We start from the raw sequence: 17,825 nt of genomic DNA, 5'->3' as shown, positions 1-17,825 counted from the left end.
GGTATTATCAGCAGCAGCAAACATTGTTAAAACAGTGATATTCCATATTATCGAGGTGCAGGGACACAGAAAGGCTCAGAACTGACGAAACCAAAAACGAGTGAAGTCTTTCCAGAAAGCAATCCATATCAAGAATTTTAAGAAAAGTTCTTACATTTAAATCAATAATTGTATTTCTAGAAATATACCCTAAGAAAGAGTCACAGACTCATACCAAGATTTTAGAACAGAGATGCTCACTTCAGCCTTAATCACAATAGCAAAAAATAAGAAACCACCGAAATAGCCAACAATAGTAGAATAGTTAAATAAATAACGGTTCATCCATTGGTTGAAAGAGAAGTCCTCAAACTTTCTGGTCTCAGGACCCCTTAACACTCTTAAAAATTACTGAGAACCCCAAAGAACTTTTATTTATATGGATAACATCTATCAATATTGACCATATCAGAAACTAAAACCAAGACATTTAAAAATATTTATTTATTCATTCAAAAAAGTAACAATAAACCCATTACATGTGACCTAAATTACATATTTTTATGAAAAATAACTATATTTTCCAAAATATATCTTAGCGAGCATGGTACTGCTTTTACATTTCGTGAATCCCCTTAAATGTCTGACTTAGAAGACAGATAAACTCTCATATCTGCTTTTGCATTCAGACTGTTATGATAATGCTACTATGGTTAAAATTTATGAAGAAAATCCAGCCTCAAACAGAAATATTATTAAGATTAGACTTTGCAGACTCCCTAAAATGATCTTGGATCCCACACTTTGAGAACTGCTGGCCTGAAATGTTTGCAGTCATTAAAAACAATGTTTTGAAAAATGTGTGATGGCATATGGGAAGACTCATGCTGAAACATGTTTAAAAGCAGGATAAAATAGGGGCTGGCCCCGTGGCCGAGTGGTTAAGTTCGCGCGCTCCGCTGCAGGCGGCCCAGTGTTCCGTTGGTTCGAGTCCTGGGTGCGGACATGGCACTGCTCATCAAACCACGCTGACGCAGCGTCCCACATGCCACAACTAGAAGGACCCACAACGAAATATACAACTATGTACCGGGGGGCTTTGGGGAGAAAAAGGAAAAAATAAAATCTTTAAAAAAAAAAATAAAAAAAATAAAAATAAAAAAAAGCAGGATAAAATATTCAGTAGCATCCAATTTCATAAAAGAAAATATATCCACATTAAAAATACATATTCAAATATTGTTATGTATACTTTAACCACACTTTTAAAATTTAAATATTATATATATACACTTTGTAAAAAGATTTTAAACATTTTTTTATACTTTTTTCCTCCAAAATCTCTATTTTGACTGCATATTGCTGTAGAATTTAAATAAAACTCTATTTTAAAAAAACAAAAAGAAACTGCTCAAGGTCACCAAGGCAACATGTATGAATCCAGGCAGGTGTGACCCAGAGTCAGGCTTTCAACTACACCATTCTACTCATCCACTCCCAACACTCTTTCCATAAAGCAGCCCTCAGCTGCGCCTTTCATAAATTCTCACTCCTATTAAACGTATGGATGATAAATTTTTGTTGTAGTTGGTTTTAAGGGGTAGATGTGAGGAAGAAAGGGAAAAAAGTAAATAAAACGAATTAAATAAGATGAACAAGACTACAATATAAAGAGCTTTCCAGAATCTGAACACTTAAGTCCTCAAATGGAACTTTGCATAATTACAATATGCTGCAATGCCTATATTTTCAAAACAATGATTTTAACTTCAAAGTAGAGTGCTAAAGTCAATGTGATGGTTTTGAGTCCTTGTCTTTACTACTAGACATTTGTTGTTAGTTTCTTCTCATTAATTCAAATTTCCTTGCACAGTTTTTTTTTTAAAAAATTTACATTAATTCAAAGCATATCTCCATTCCAAAATGTGATACAGTAAAACAAAATACCTTAAATATTTAAGGTTCATCACACCTATCATAAAAGTTCAATGCATGATTCCATGGAATGGTCCTTTAAGTACTTTACAGTTTGATGAAACTCATTTTGACCAGCCCAGAGATCTTTACACAAACACTTAAGGAAATTAATGCATACTCAAACTGGTTGGTGAATCTCATAAAAAAGAAAGGAAAGAAACTGTAGCCATAAGCCTAAGGTTTTCCATGTAATTCATAAATTGTTTATGGCACTTTAAGCTTTAGTTGACAATGTTTCCAAAGGGTCTGAATATTTAAATAATACTACTCTTGATTCTGTATTACTATATAAAATGGAATAAATGACTCATTCCTTACTAACAAAAACCAATTTAAACAGAAATCGATCACAGACATTCGTAGCATCCTGTAACACATTTGAGAACTTAAGTTTTTACAAGGTTCTAAACACTTTTACATATTATGGAATCATATCACCTATCTCCATCAAATTTGTCCGTCAATAAAATCTGCAATTCTCCTACATTTAATGCACAGAAACATTTTTTCTACTGACTAAATAGTGATCTTAAGTACTAGTACTAGTAATACCCAGTTACAAAACTATGTGTAACAATGAAGCATGAAAGCAGGACAGAATATCTAGGTAAGAAATCCTAGGGGCCGGCCCCGTGGCCAAGTGGTTAAGTTCGCGTGCTTCGCTGCAGTGGCCCAGGGTTCGGATCCTGGGCGCGGATATGGCACTGCTCGTTAGGTCACGTTGACCCACGTTAGGTCCGACATGCCACAACTAGAAGGACCCACAACTAAGATATACAACTATGTACGGGGGGTTTGGGGAGATAAAGCAGAAAAAAAAAAAAAGATTGGCAACAGTTGATAGCTCAGGTGCCAATCTTTAAAAAAAAAGAAAAAAAGAAATCCTACTTCCATCATATATAAGTGTTAACCCTGGGCTAAAGACTTAATCTCTTAGGACATAGTTCTTCATTTGTATAATAAAACAGTTGCACAGTTTATTGCACAGGTTTCCCCTTGTTTTTAAGACTTAATGACTCTAAAGTTTAATGATGAATCTACAGTGATTCTTTTTTTTCTTTCTTTTTTTTGCTGAGGAAGATTACCCTGAGCTAACATCTGTGCCAATGCTCCTCCGCTTTATATGTGGCATGCTGCCACAGCATGGCTTTGAGTCATGAAGGTCTGTTCCCAGGATCCCAATCTGTGAACCCAGGCCACCAAAGTGGAGTGTGCCAAACTTAACCAGTAGGCCATGGAGCTGGCCCCAATCTACAGTGATTCTCACTAGAATATTCTAGAAATAAAGACCACTGCCAGCAGGTAAGGCCCAGATCCCAAAGTATGGCTTTCCCCTCCAAAATGGGTTTCTTCTCTAGCATTTCCTGTTTCAAAACAAAATGTGATTAGTAGTATCAAATAACTAACTTTTAAAACACTATGACTATTAGCAAGTTTCCAGATCTAAATTATAAAAAATTTTGGCCTGAAGCTGGCCCAGTAGTGTAGTGGGTTAAGTTCACATGCTCTGCTTCGGCAGCCTGGGGTTCGCAGGTTGGGATCCCAGGTGCAGACCTACACACTGCTCATCTAGCCATGCTGTGGCAGTGTCCGATATACAAAATAGAGAAAGACTGGCATGCATGTTAGTTCAGGACCAATCTTCCTCACAAACAAAACAAAACAAAAAAACTTCGGCCTATACCATAGTAGAAAGAGCAGATACTAGCTCACCATCATGACAGCTATGCCAAACAGCTGTGTACTTTTTAAAAAGATATTGTTGACCTGGAATGGCAGAGATTTTTATTACATCTGAGTTTCATATTTTGAAGAAGAGTACATACTAATACATTTTAGTAGGAACTACATTTTATCCTGGCGATTTACATTCTACAACGTGTGACTGGCAGGTTTTCTAATTGTATGAGATTTTGTCTTTATCACTAAAGTTGCCTTTATAATTGGATAAAAAAGCCACACTGCTTTCTTACAATGAACAGAAACCTTTATAAACATTTCTCTGATGCTGCGTTCATCTCTCTAGGATTTCTTTCCCAAGTATGATTTTTAAGAGATGGGGGGGACGCATCTTGACTCCCCAGTGGTAATTTTGTACTTTTGTTGACTTCATAAATATTCATTACTATTTACTTCATCAATATATTCTTTATTATTTTATGCTATTCTTTACTATTTTATAAAAAGTAAGTAACATGGTGACATAAATGTTTTCAGGTATATCCCTCCAAACAGTGTGGAAAAATTCAAGGAGCTGATATTAAAATCCTTATTCTGGAATATTCTCACAGAACCAGAATGAACATCTAGTATTTTTCAGCAGGGAGTCCATGAAGGGAATACCTCAAATAGAAAGAGGTAAAAGTTATCTGAAGTAGTTTTATTTTCAAACACTTCTCACAAAGCTCTCTAAAAAATTTCTGATACCATCTTGAACTTCATGGAAACAGGATCTAATAATAAGAGATATTAGTTATTACATACTTACACACAAATGTGCTACAAGTGTAAATCAGTAAAAAATAAGAAAAATGATAAGCAAATTGGAAGTATACATCAAGAACCCTAGTAGTATTTCTATTTTTCTACTTTTCTATATTTTCCAATTACTTATAAGTTGTTTTTAAACAATGTTCCCGCATTTAAAAAACCCAAAAGCTTATGCCCTTTCACTTAGTAATTCTCCTAGAAATAGAATTCTAGGAGCCAGCCCCGTGACCAAGAGGTTAAGTTCGTGCGTTCTCCTTCAGCAGCCCAGGGTTTCGCCAGTTCAGATCCTGGGCATGGACATGGCATGGCTCATCAAGCCATGCTGAGGCAGCGTCCCACACAGCACAACCAGAAGGACCTACAACTAGAATATACAACTATGTACCGGTGGGGCTTTGGGGAGAAAAAGTAGAAGAAAAAAGAAGATTAGCAACAGATGTTAGCTCAGGTGCCAATCTTTTTTAATTTTTTTCCCTTCCCAAAGTCCCCCAGTACACAGTTGTATATTCTAGTTGTAGGTCCTTCTGGCTCTGCTATGTGGGACGCCGCCTCGGCATGGCTTGATGAGTGGTGCAATGTATGTACCCAGGATCTGAACTGGCAAAACCCTGGGCTGCCAAAGCGGAGCACACGGACTCAACCACTCAGCCATGGGGCAAGCCCCCTCAGCTGCCAATCTTAAAAAAATAAAATAAAAAGGATTCTATTCTATGAAACTTGAAAGAGTTATGTAATAGCAAAAAAACTGGAAATAAATTAAGTATCTACCAATTAGGAATAGTTAAGTATGGTACATCCACCTAATATAGTATTATGTAGATATTAAAATTCTAACAGAGGAAAATGCTAATGAAATAATCTCAAATGAAATAAAAGCACAAAATTATATGCATCAAATGCTCACACCAAATTTTTACAACACATAAATAACAAAAAAGACTTTAAAACTCAACAACAACAAAAAACCCAACTAAAAAAATGCACAAAGGACTTGAACAGACATTTCTCCAAAGAGGATACACAAATGGCCAATAAGTACAGGAAAAAATGCTCAATGTCACTAATCATTAAAGAGAGAAAGGCAAATCAAAACCACATGAGATACCGCTCACACCCATTAGGATGACTATTATCAAAAAGAAGAAAATAACAAGTGGTGGTGACGATGTGGAGAAATCACAACCCTTGTGCACAGTTGGTGGGAATGTAAAATGGTGCAGCTACTATGGAAAACAGTAAGGTGATTATCAAAAATTTAAAAATTTAATTACTATATGATCCAGCAATCCCACTTCTAGATATATACCCAAAAGAATTGTAAGCAAGGTCTCAAAGAGATATTTTTACACTCATGTTCAAAGCAGCATTATCCACGATAGCCAAAAGGCTGGAATCAATACAAGGGTCCATCAACAGACGAGCGGATAAACAAAATGTAGTATATACATACAATGGAACATTACTCTGCCTTAAAAAGGAAGGATACTCTGCAAAATGCAACAACATGGAAGAATCTTGAGGACATTACGCTAAATGAAATAATCCTGTCACAAAAAGACAAATACTGTATCAGTCCACTTATATGTGGTACTTACAGCAGTCAAAATCATACAGACAGAAAGTAGAATGGTGGTTGTCAGTGACTGAGTGGAGGGGAGAATGTGGAATTGTTTAATGAGCATACAGTTTCAGTTTTACAAGACGAAAACAGTTACAGGGCATGGATGGGGGTGATGGTTGCACAACAATGTGAATACATTTAAATACTTCTGAACTGTAAACTTAAAAAATGGTTAGGATGGTAAATTTTGTTACATGTATTTTACCACAATTTAAAAAATCAGTAATAATAATATGCTCAAATTTGAATCAAAACACAAAATAATAGCTTCTTAAAATCAAAGACAACAATAATAATAGAAAAATACCTTGCAGTTCTGTAGCAGCCGTATGAGATGCTCAAAGCAATTGCTGTTAAGGAAAATGGCCTGAAGAACAGGCCTATCTGTGCAGTCTAACATGGCTGTGATAGTATCTAGGAAAATAAAAACAAAATTGTCCATTTGTAAAGCGGAAAATTTGGGATCATAGAAACATTTACTCTAGCCATATTTGTAATTTAGGCCTTTCAGCTAACAAACAGATGTAAATTCTTTAGGAAATAAGAGGGACAGGGAGTAGGAAATGTATTTATTATTTATTAAGAGAAGTGAACATTTTTATACTTTATTATAACGTATTTAACTTTTTATATAAATAACTTTTATTATAAAGTATTTAACATATATATATAAAATATATATATAAAAATATATATATATATATATATGAGAGGGAAATATTTCCCATTTACTTAGTTGTTCTTCCATTATAACGCTCAAGTATAACCAACTGTGGTTCCCAATTTGCTATTAATAAGCAGCACCTGGTTATGTTTGGCAACATGGTCTCACTTATGCAGTAGAACTTTAACAAATGGCCACTGTGAAAATGAGACTTAGGTAATTAATCCATTCGAGATGACGCTTTGCTCTTGTTTCCTACTGAAGGGATATCCCCATTCAGAAACCAAGGGACAGTTGGTATAGGTAATACAATAGTTCCTAACAAAAAATAAGTCCATTTAACATAGACTCAAACTTCCTGATCAACTTACAATTTATAATTATAAAACATGCCATGTTATAACATGTAAGAGAATAGAAACTATATAAGATGGATCTTATTTTCCTACAAAAACACTGTTGTAACAAATCATTAAGATTCACCAAGAGCTTGATGTCCAATATTTTTAAGTTGCACACCACACACATATACCCACACACAAACATTTTTTTAAGTCTCTAGAGCTATACAACAAACGATTAATGTTGGTTAAGTCTGGGTGGCAGGAAATAAAAAACTTTTATTTTCTCTTTACTTATCTGAATTTCCTGGTTTAGCTGCAATGAAAATATTTTATTTCTATAAAAAGGAACTCTCAGGGGCTGGCCCGGTGGCGCAGTGGTTAAGTGCGCACGCTCCGCTTTGGCGGCCCGGGGTTCACCGGTTCGGATCCCAGATCTGGACATGGCACCGCTTAGCAAGCTATGCTGTGGTAGGCGTGCCACATATAAAGTAGAGGAAGATGGGCATGGATGTTAGCTCAGGGCCAGTCTTCCTCAGCAAAAGGAGAAGGATTGGCAGCAGTTAGCTCAGGGCTAATCTTCCTCAAAAAAAAAAAAAAAGTAACTCTCAGTTAACAATATTTGTACCTATCAATCTAACAGAAGAATGCAATAAGAAATCACATGTATTGGTGAAGGAGATCACAGAGAGAAACAGATAGAAAAGCACAGAATGACACAAAACAGAGAGAGGAAAAGAAAAACAAGACACACACACACACACACAGAGGATCTGAGAAAACAAAACAAAAAAACAGAGGCCCTCCAGAAGAAGGACAAATGTTGAAGTGACCTCTATCAGAGATGTTACAGAAGCACATACAAAACTGATCATACATGACTCCTTGCCATGGGTTAGAAACTACAAATGGCACTTTCTGAAAATTTATTTTTCCTACAATTTCAAAATCAGCGCTGACCTTCTTTTTAACATTGATGCTTTTAGTGGATTATACTTCCAAAAATGAATATAGAGTTTTGATTTTGTCATTGTTAAAGCAAAGACGTTGACAAATCAATTCCATATTAACTATTCTGAAGTTAACATCTAGTAACACAATATCTGAATTAAACAATACTTTCTATACAATGGCCTTGTATTTCAAATGAAATTGGGGAATGTGAAAGTAAAAAACCAGACTTAGAGCAAACCAAGTCTAACGAACTTCATGTAATACTTACTCAGCATTTTGATCTGCAGAGCTATGAATCGGCTCTCCCACTGTCTGGACCTCCTTTGATTAGGTAAAGCTGAATGATCAGAATTCAGCAACTTAAAATAGTTCTCCAGAAGAGTGCTGGTTTCCACTTGCCGCTGGTCAGAGCTGCTAGCGAGAAGGATATGCACCACTTCTGTAAGGCACTTCAGAGTAAGCTCTACCTTCCTACCCACTTCTTCAGGATTTCCGTCCTCCCAGGAATCACAATCTGCCAAAACTCTCATAAGAACTTCCATGGTGGCTGGAGAAATTGCTTGCAAAGCATTCCTCTGAAACATGAGAGACATTCTGTTTATTATAGCAAACCTAACTGAAGTCTTGTATGTTTGCAAAAAAAAAGAGAATTTAATAAATCTGCAGACAATTTTTCTCTTAATAAATCAACATATAAAAAAATTTTAAACACTTTGACAGACACTGCTAGTATTTTATGCCTATTATTTTACACATCATTTCCTCACTACTAATAGAATTCTGATTTTATTCAGATAGCAATGTGCCCACATGGAAAACTTGCTTACCACCTCCCCCTGCAGCTAGGAGTAGCCATGTGACATAACTCTGGTCAAGGATACACGCCAGTAGACTAGGAAGAGGCTATCACTTCATGAATAAAAAGGGAAGGACCCTTTGCTCTTGGCCTTTTCACCTTTTTCCTGCCTGAAGTGTAGACATGATGCTTGGAGCCACCTTTATAACACGAGGAAACAAGCCCAAGAATTAAAGTAGCAGGCTAGAGAGCAGAACAGGAGTATCGAAGTACCTTAGTCTCTGATGATACCACTGAGCTGCTATACCAGCCCAGAATTGCCTACATTTGGCTTTCTCATGCAAGAATTAAAAAACACACCTCTATTTGGGTAAGTCTCTCTCAGGCTTTCCGTTGATTACAGCAGATCCATCCCAAATGATAAAGATATATAAGAGGACTGGCTTGGCTCCGATTCTACAAACATATTTCGGAAACTCTAACTAACTGGTAGCTATTTGAGGTGATCCATTAAACTTGAAAATAAACAACATACACTGTCCTAAATTATTAAATTGATACATACTGAATCAGAACATAGCTATCAAAGCATCTGAAAGTAATAGTACTTAGGCCATTAGGACTTGTTATTATCAACATAATAAATAATATCAACAGTAAGTGCTACTATGGAAAGAACTGATGATGGCCCACCCAACATCCATTTTCCTCCACTTCCTTAATAATAGAACCCCTAATGTTCTGGTGGACACATGGCTACCAGGAACAGAGATTACATTTCCTAACCTCCCCTGCTGCTAAGAAGGCTTAGGAAGTAAGTTTTACCAAATTTTTTATCTGGACATATTCGCCTTCTTTGCAGTTATCTGATGGAGTCTGGCAAATGAGATAAAAAAGACATCGAGCGTCTGCTTTTCATTACGTCCTTTACAGACAGTTGGCAGACGCCATTTGTCTCTTTCTTCATCTCCCCCTCCGTGTTTGTGCCAAAAATGCAGATATCATGGCCAGAACTCCAGAAGCTACCTTGCAGCACAAGAAATAATAGTAAAGATAACAAATTGACATTCAGAAGGAAGCTGAGTCCCTGAAGATCCTAGTCCATGAAATTAATTCTGAACTACTGACTGCTATTTTCTTTTTACTGAGAGAAAAATGTAAACTTCCAACTTGAGCTGTTATAACTTTACTATTTACTGCTACTTACAGAGGATCATAAATCCTACGGACACCTGTCATTCACTTAGTTCTTACAGGTGCAGGCACTTTATTAAGTGCTTTCCATATATTACATGTCATTTGGTCTTACAACTATCCTACAAGGGTTACGATTCCCATATTATAAATAAAGGAACTAAAACACATGTAAATAGTTTATCCGAGGTCACACAACTAGCTAGAGATGGGCATGGGAGTCAAATCTATGTCAGTCTGGCTGCAAAGCCCTTGCTCTTCACATAACATAAAACAGAACAAAATGCCATTGGGAAACCCGTGCATGATGCTTTGGGAAGGGAGACCAGTCATTGGACTTCAATCTTTCTGCTCTTTATGACAAGGCCATTCTTATGCCTTTAGACATTCAATCCATCTAAATACCCTGTACTGATGCTACAGCCACAAAGAACCTTCTGACTTCAATACAGCTGCACCTGTAACCACAATCTGATTACAAGAATTCTGAGTGTTTTCAGTATGAAACAATAAATCGGGCTTCCAGCATCTGCTTGATTTCCATGTTGAGTTTTAACTACTGGAGGTCTCTTGGGGCTCGATTACCCTTGGCACTAACAAGAACGAGCCTCTGTCTATTCAAAAAGGAAATGGGATCCCCCCAGCTTTTCCACTAGTCAAAAACAAGGTCATTTCCTATTTTATTCACAGATACTTATTAATTCTTATTCTTAACAGTGGAGAAATGATGAAAATGGGAGACACTGAAGGAAAAGGCTATCAGCTAATAAGGGCAGGCGACAAAGCAAACAAACTGAAAAATAAGATTCTGGTCATCATCCGTCTCACTACAAAGAGACTCTTCCACCAGTGTGAAGAGGAGAAGTCAAGGTAGTCAACCAGGGACCCCAGTGGTATCATTAGCAATACCTGTGACTTTGTCACCAACAGAAATCATATACATTTTCATACACTGCAATTGTTGCAGCGTCCTGAAACATGACTTACGTTCATCTCCTCTTTGAAACTGCATTAGTCACTAGACTTGCTGCTACTGCTAATGTAATGTGCTATAAAGAAGCACATACTATGTTACAAATTTGCTTTATTACTATTTTAGTAACTGCATTTCAGTATAATTAGTTTCCTTTGTGATCTTATGTATTTTGAAAACATTCTCACAAGGGGCTTTATCAGACTGCCAAAGGGTTATGCAGTACAAAAAAGTGTTAGAAACATCTGATCTAAACTGTGTGGTTAAGAAAACACATAGAATGTTCTTTCTGAACTATAATCCTGTTTTCAACTAGCAGTTTTACTCAAGTTCACCATAGATAGCTTTTAAGATGCTCAACGTAAAAAAAATAAAGAAATAAACATTACTAGAATTTCTTTCTTGTAAATTATAAAAAAACTAGCTGGGTTTGCTGGAAAAAACGCATATAAACCCTGAATGTATACATTTAGTAATTATAGGTAGACAGAAGAGTGACCAAATTCATATATCTTAGGAAATCAAACCGCTAGAGTATAGAGGTTAGTCAGCCCTATTAATCCACTTGGTGAGCTCAAACTCCAGCAGTTTGATGAGTCTGATGAAATCAAACATTAGCAGTTTGGACTAACAGGGCAGACTAACCTCTATACTCTACAGTAAGAACTAATAGCTGAAAGTCAACACAACGAAGAACTTACAATACCCCCAAAATTGTTAAATCTGGTTATTTATGCAGTAATTTTATTGTTAGTGTTAAATATTATTACTTAGGTTTTTTGGAAGTTGATAAATAAAAGAAGTATGTAATTAGTTTTAAACAAGATTTAAAATCAGAAAAGTATTTCTATGGTTCCAGAAATTAGAAAAAGACAAAAAATACATTAAATAATCCATGGAAAGCTCTTCACACTGTTAATTATTGTTTTATATACTAACTTTCAACACTTTCCTCACCTGCCCACCAGCTATGATGGCTCCAAAGAGATGCAGTAAGCAACACTTAAGACTTTCTTTGAGATGTTCACTCTCTTGAAAACACTCTGCGGATATAACACACAAACAAGTAAATGAGAGTTCTCTTTCACAGTATGATTCATCTCTAAGGAATGTCTGACACTGAAACATTAAGAACTATTTTTAAAAAGGCTAATATTTGTTAAAAGACAAGGTTGATACACAGTTTTTCATAGGAGAGGAAAAGAGAAACCATCTATCAGGTAGCATTTTAGATACTTTATTTATGTTATCTCATTTAATTCTCATAATACTCCATATGAGGATATTTTACCCCATTTATAAATGAGCAAGTGGAAGGTCAGAATTTAATATCTTGCCTAAAGTCACAGGGCTACTAAGTGGCAGAGCTAGAAATAAATCCAAACCTGACATAAAACTAGATGTCTTTTTTAATACTACTACTTACTGCCTCTTATTTGAATAATTAAGTCAATTATACCATTAAAAAATCGAAAGAGTTGGACAAAAAGATTTCATGGGTCCACTTCGGGGCCAACACTGTAAAGGTTTAGTACTGACAGTAACCTTTCATCTAACATTATCAACTGTTTTATTATTTTTAAAAAGTTATATACACACATGACAAAGAAAAATTAAAACAACATAATTAACAAGGAAAAGCCAGTCTCCCTCTACCCGACGACTCAGTCCTCCACGCTCCCCACACCTTAAAAGAAAGGATAGCTGTATGCACACTACTGCATCCCACTTTGTTTTGACCTTAACACGCGCTGGGTATTATTACACCTTCACATGTACTCGGCCTTATTCGTTTTTGTGACTGGAGAGCACATCACCACAATGAGGTACCTGAATTTACTTAACCAGTTCTTTCCTGAGAAACTTTTATCCTTTCCCTTTCTTTTGATATTGCTAATAACCCAGAAATGAATAACCTTTTCTATATATCATTACACACAAAAACAAGACTATAACAATAGAGTTATTTCCAATCTTATACATAACAAACATTACCAAAAAGAAACAGTGCTGAGGTAAAATGCACTCATAGAAATTTACATATAAAAAATTAAGTCATTTCTGGGGCTGGCCTGGTAGCATAGTGGTTAAGTTTGCACACTCTGCTTCAGTGGCCCAGGGTTCACAGATTCTGATCCCAGGCACGAACCTACACATCACTCATCAAGTCAGGCTATGGTGGCATCCCATATGAAAAAGAGAGGAAAATCAGCACAGATGTTAGCTCAGGGCCAATCTTCCTCACCAACGGAAAAAAAATCAAGTAATTTCAGCTATGCTGGAATAACTGTCACTACACATGGCTTCCTGATATAAATAACTAGAAAATTGGACAAAATAGGTTCTAGAAATTTTCCTTCTCCTGTGGGTAGAAAAGGCAGGGAAAGCAAAGTGATCCCAAGGATCACCTGCACTTCCTGTTTACAGACATTTTCTGAACAACTGCACAGACAGGGGGAACCCAAAAAGAACATGGGTATTTGATGAGTTAGGAGACAGATAAACAGTTTGGGAAGGCCTAGTTAACAGGAATTTGTGAGCAGTACTGGAGTGGAGGAAGCTGTACAGAGAAAGAACTCCAGAAATATGCACAGGGCTCACACTGAGCCGAAGAATCAATCCTCAATGATAGCGTGAAATCCCACAAGACAGGCAAAAACCTACCAAGGCACTGTAAGCTGAATAACTGTCAGATTTCACACAGAGCTGGAAGATGACAGAGTTCTGTTCAGCACACAGAAAACACATAAAAAGGATGTAAAACGATACAGCAAGTAAAGTCTAATCATCAGATTGCTAGAGTGGTTACGTGAGTATCTGACAAAGTAGGCAAGGAATATCACCATGGTTAGAAAGGGACACTCATTATCAAAAACACACCATGAGCGGGCCAGCCCCATGGCGGGGTGGTTGAGTTCACGAGCTCCACTTTGGCGGTCAGGCGTTTTGCCGGTTAAAATCCTGGGCGTGGACAGAGCACTGCTCATGAAGCCATGCTGAGGCGGCATCTCACATGCCACAACTAGAAGGACTCACAACTAAAAATATACAACTATGTACCGGGGGGCTTTGGGGAGAAAAAGGAAAAATAAAATCTTTAAAAAAAACCCCAACAAAACAGACCATGAAAGTAAGACTCATTTTTTTATCAGCAATAGTTTATTTTAAAGACTTTACAAGTACTTGGGATAAATACTTAGGGATAAATTAACAAAATATGTGCATAATCTATATGCTGAAAACTACAAAATATTGATTGAAGAAAAAAACCATAAACAATCAGATATATCAGATTCATAACTAGAAGTCTCAACACTCTTTTTTCTTTTTTTTTCCTGTGAGGAAGATTGGCACTGAGCTAACATCTGTTGCCAATCTTCCTCTTCTTGCCTGAGAAAGACTGTCACTGAGCTAACATCTGTGCCCATCTTCCTCTACTTCATGTGGGACGCCACCAGAGCACCGCTTGATAAGCAGTTCTAGGTCTGCGCTCGAGATCAGAAACAGCATACCCCAGACCGCTGAAGCAGAGCACACAAACTTAACCACAACACCACCAGGTCGGCCCCTCTCTCAATATCCTTAAGATGGCAATTCTGCTCAAACGGTTCCATAGATTCAATACGATCCCGATCAAAATCCCAGGCCTTTTGCAAAAATATTGAAAAAGATTCTAAAATGTATATAAATATGCAAAGGATCCAGAAAAGCCAAAACAATCTGAAAAACAAGAACAAAGCTGGAGGGCTTAACGATTTCAAGACTTCACATCAAGTATAAAGTCACAATAATCAATATAGTCTGGTGACAGCATTAGGGCAGACATGAGGAACAAAAGGGAATCCTGAAATCATCCCACACTATATGGCCTCCTGAGTTTGACAAAGATGCCACAGTAATTCACTGGGAGGAAGAACAGCCTTTTCAACAACTATTCCTGGAACAATAATGAAAAACCTATGCTGGCTAGAAAATATTAACTCAAAACAGAAAACTGACCTAAATGTACAAGTTAGAAGAAAACATAGGAGGAAATCTTCACGACCTTGAGGTAAGCAAGCTTCCTTTGATAAGGCACAAAACCACAGACCATAAAAGAAAGAAATTTATAAATTAGATCCCATCAAAATTTAAAACATGCAATGCAAACCACATTTAACATGTAAAACTTCTAACGTTTTTTTTAAACACTCCACTAATTAAATGAAAAGGCAAACTGAATAGGAGAAAATACCGTCAGTGACCAAATTTGGAAAAACTTGAGCATCCAAAAGGATTGACTATAACTGACTGCAAAACAGTGAATAAAAGTCACTGAGACCATGGCGATACACACAAAAAGAGAGTAATAAAAGTCACTTGCCCCGCCAGAAGTGACTATTATTTGAACTCATTTTGAAAACAGTAAAAGGTAAAGATTTAAGCATTTTATCCAGCCTTTTTAGGAACTGAAGTTTACCCCCAGTTGATGAGGGAAAATTCTTTTTTAGAGAATACAATAAGTGATAGATGTAAAAGGATAAGAGAATTAGAAAACCATAATTCTGCAGACCTCAATGAAATAACTGATTCAACCAAGGATCATCAACAGATGCTAAAACATTAGATGAAAAGATGTTGAAAAACAAGATATTCACACCGTGCCTAAGTACCATCCTGAGGGTAACTAGCAAAATTGCAAAAGGAAAATCATTTTGATAATTGGAAGATCTCACTATCACTACTGTGAGCAATGGTTAACAAAGGGTGGGCAAAACTCTCTCCTTCTCTATAGGAAAACAAACGAAGAATTATATCACTGGAAATCTGACAAATGTGGACAATCAGTGGACTAGGCAACGGCACTTACAGTAAAAATGGTCCTTGCTGTGGACTAGGAGAGCTATGAAGGACTATCAATACCCGATGGGAATGCATAACCTTGGGATTCCCTGACTGCAGTCTAACTTGTAACTTAGGCACCTCCCTTCCCAGGATCTGGAAGTCACATTCGTGGACTCCTACACGCGCAATGGCTCCTACAGGCTACTGTGCTTCACAGCCGGGGTGGCCCACACACCCGCCAATTTGGTCTCACTCTCTCACTTGGAGAACCCAAGAACAGCCCTTGGAATGTTGTGAGATCTCCCACTGGAGAGAAACCCTGCACTGTTCTACTGGCACACTGGGTTTCTTGTCCTGCACCCTCCAAGTGAGCCCAGTTCCAGGCGGGACCTGCCTGTGTGAACAAGTGAAGCCACATCACTTCTGGTGGTCAAGCAGAGGGGGCACTGCAATCATCTTCACCAAGCAACAAACAAAGCACTATTTCTGTCTTATTTCTTAGGGGAAAAAAGGAAAGAGAACTGAAGCAAATATGGCAAAATGTTAAGATGTGACAAATTTGAGTGAGAAACAAGGTATTCCTTTTATATTCTGCAAAACTTTCTATATTCTTGGAATACAGTATAATCATTTTTTTAAGAAATAAAACTAGAGTCCATATAGGTCACATGTACGGTGGTGGCCAATTCTCTTAAGTTCATTATTAGCAAAAACTCTGAAGTTCTAAAATATACTACCATCTTTAAAATATTTAGCTCTTTTAAGAGAAAAACGCTTTGAGAACAGTAAATAAAATAAAACCAAGAACAATAATCACAACAAAACTTGAATCAAGTACTCCAGTGATCGGGTTCTTAACATCTTTATCTTATAAATACACAAAGCTGAATCAAGGTTAGAACTGGAATAAGAATAAAGAATAATCAGAAGTAACATCAAAATCAAAGTAAATCAGAGCTGTTACTTACGATAAAAGAAAGGGACGAACTCCACTGTGAGAGAAGCTGGTTTATATTTCTGTCTGCTCTTTTCCACAGTACTAAGGATTCGTCTATCATTAAAAAGAAGTTAATACCAAATTATAACACAGGAAAGTAAAGATGGCACAATTACAGAAACTATAAAATAAATTTAATATTTTATTTTTGATTTGTGTACTGAATAACACATCTCCAGGACTGGCATAATCTTGAAAAAGAAGTCTAACCGAAAACTTAAATACTCACCAATGAAAGGATTTCTTCTTTTGAATTAAGCAAAAAAATTTACAATGCTTAACGGTGAAACACAGCAGACAGGTTAAGTCGCCAAACAACTGGAAACAGAAAAAGGAACTAGCCATTTAAAATTCCCAGTCTGTCAAAGAGCTTGCTCAGCAGCTCTGTAATCTGACCCCTAAGGTAGGACAGCTTACCACTACAGTGCAAGTGAAAGTCAGGAGAAATCAGGCTACTCCGTGCCACCTTCTGAAATTTTACCTGCACACAAAGAGTCTATACCACTGGCTTCTTCCACCTTAAGGATATAGATCCAGTGGAATGGGATTAGTTTTGTTTTTAATGACAATTCCAATCCTTTTGATGGCTGAAATATTTCTACAGACTTTGGCAAGGCCAACACAAATAGCACGTGCTTTTACCAAGAACATTTCAATTCAACACAAAATGAGTCTCTTAGATAGGCATGGCAGTCTAAGGATTGAGGAATAAAGGCTACTGTTACAATGATACATCAACTGGTGGACTGCTGAAAAATTTTAAAAATCACATTTTTTTCATGCCCTGAAAAAGCTCTTAACATTGTTAGATAAAACCAACAAAAATGGAAAATATTTGAAGAACAGCCACATAGAAATTCCACACATCTAAATATGATCTACTGATAAAGCATGGGTTTAAGATGCCTCCTCGTTTTTTTTGTGAGGAAGATTGGCCCTGAGCTAACATCTGTTGCCAATCTTCCTCTTTTTGCTTGAGGAAGTTTGTCACTGAGCAAACATTTGTGCCTATCTA

At 36.7% G+C, this 17,825-nt stretch overlaps 1 protein-coding gene across 12 annotated transcripts in view; it reads right to left on the bottom strand.

Moving 5' to 3' along the window:
- The window catches only part of NBEAL1 (neurobeachin like 1), a 203,456-nt gene that overhangs the window by 90,866 nt on the left and 94,765 nt on the right, over positions 1-17,825 (bottom strand). For all 12 annotated transcript variants that reach the window (XR_011428354.1, XM_023622418.2, XM_023622419.2 and 9 more), the window contains 4 exons: positions 16,782-16,864; positions 11,947-12,032; positions 8,295-8,601; positions 6,375-6,481 (listed from right to left, as the gene is read on the bottom strand). Coding sequence is in view for 11 of the 12 variants with exons in the window: in XM_023622418.2 (XP_023478186.1) it covers positions 6,375-6,481; positions 8,295-8,601; positions 11,947-12,032; positions 16,782-16,864 (583 nt within the window). In the remaining variant the exon portion in view is untranslated. The remainder of the gene's footprint in view (positions 1-6,374; positions 6,482-8,294; positions 8,602-11,946; positions 12,033-16,781; positions 16,865-17,825) is intronic.

This window comes from Equus caballus, chromosome 18 (genome assembly GCF_041296265.1).
Source record: "Equus caballus isolate H_3958 breed thoroughbred chromosome 18, TB-T2T, whole genome shotgun sequence".
Taxonomy (NCBI): domain Eukaryota; kingdom Metazoa; phylum Chordata; class Mammalia; order Perissodactyla; family Equidae; genus Equus; species Equus caballus.
The sequence above is the reverse complement of the archived record's forward strand: the minus strand, read 5'-3'. Positions and strand labels throughout refer to the sequence as shown.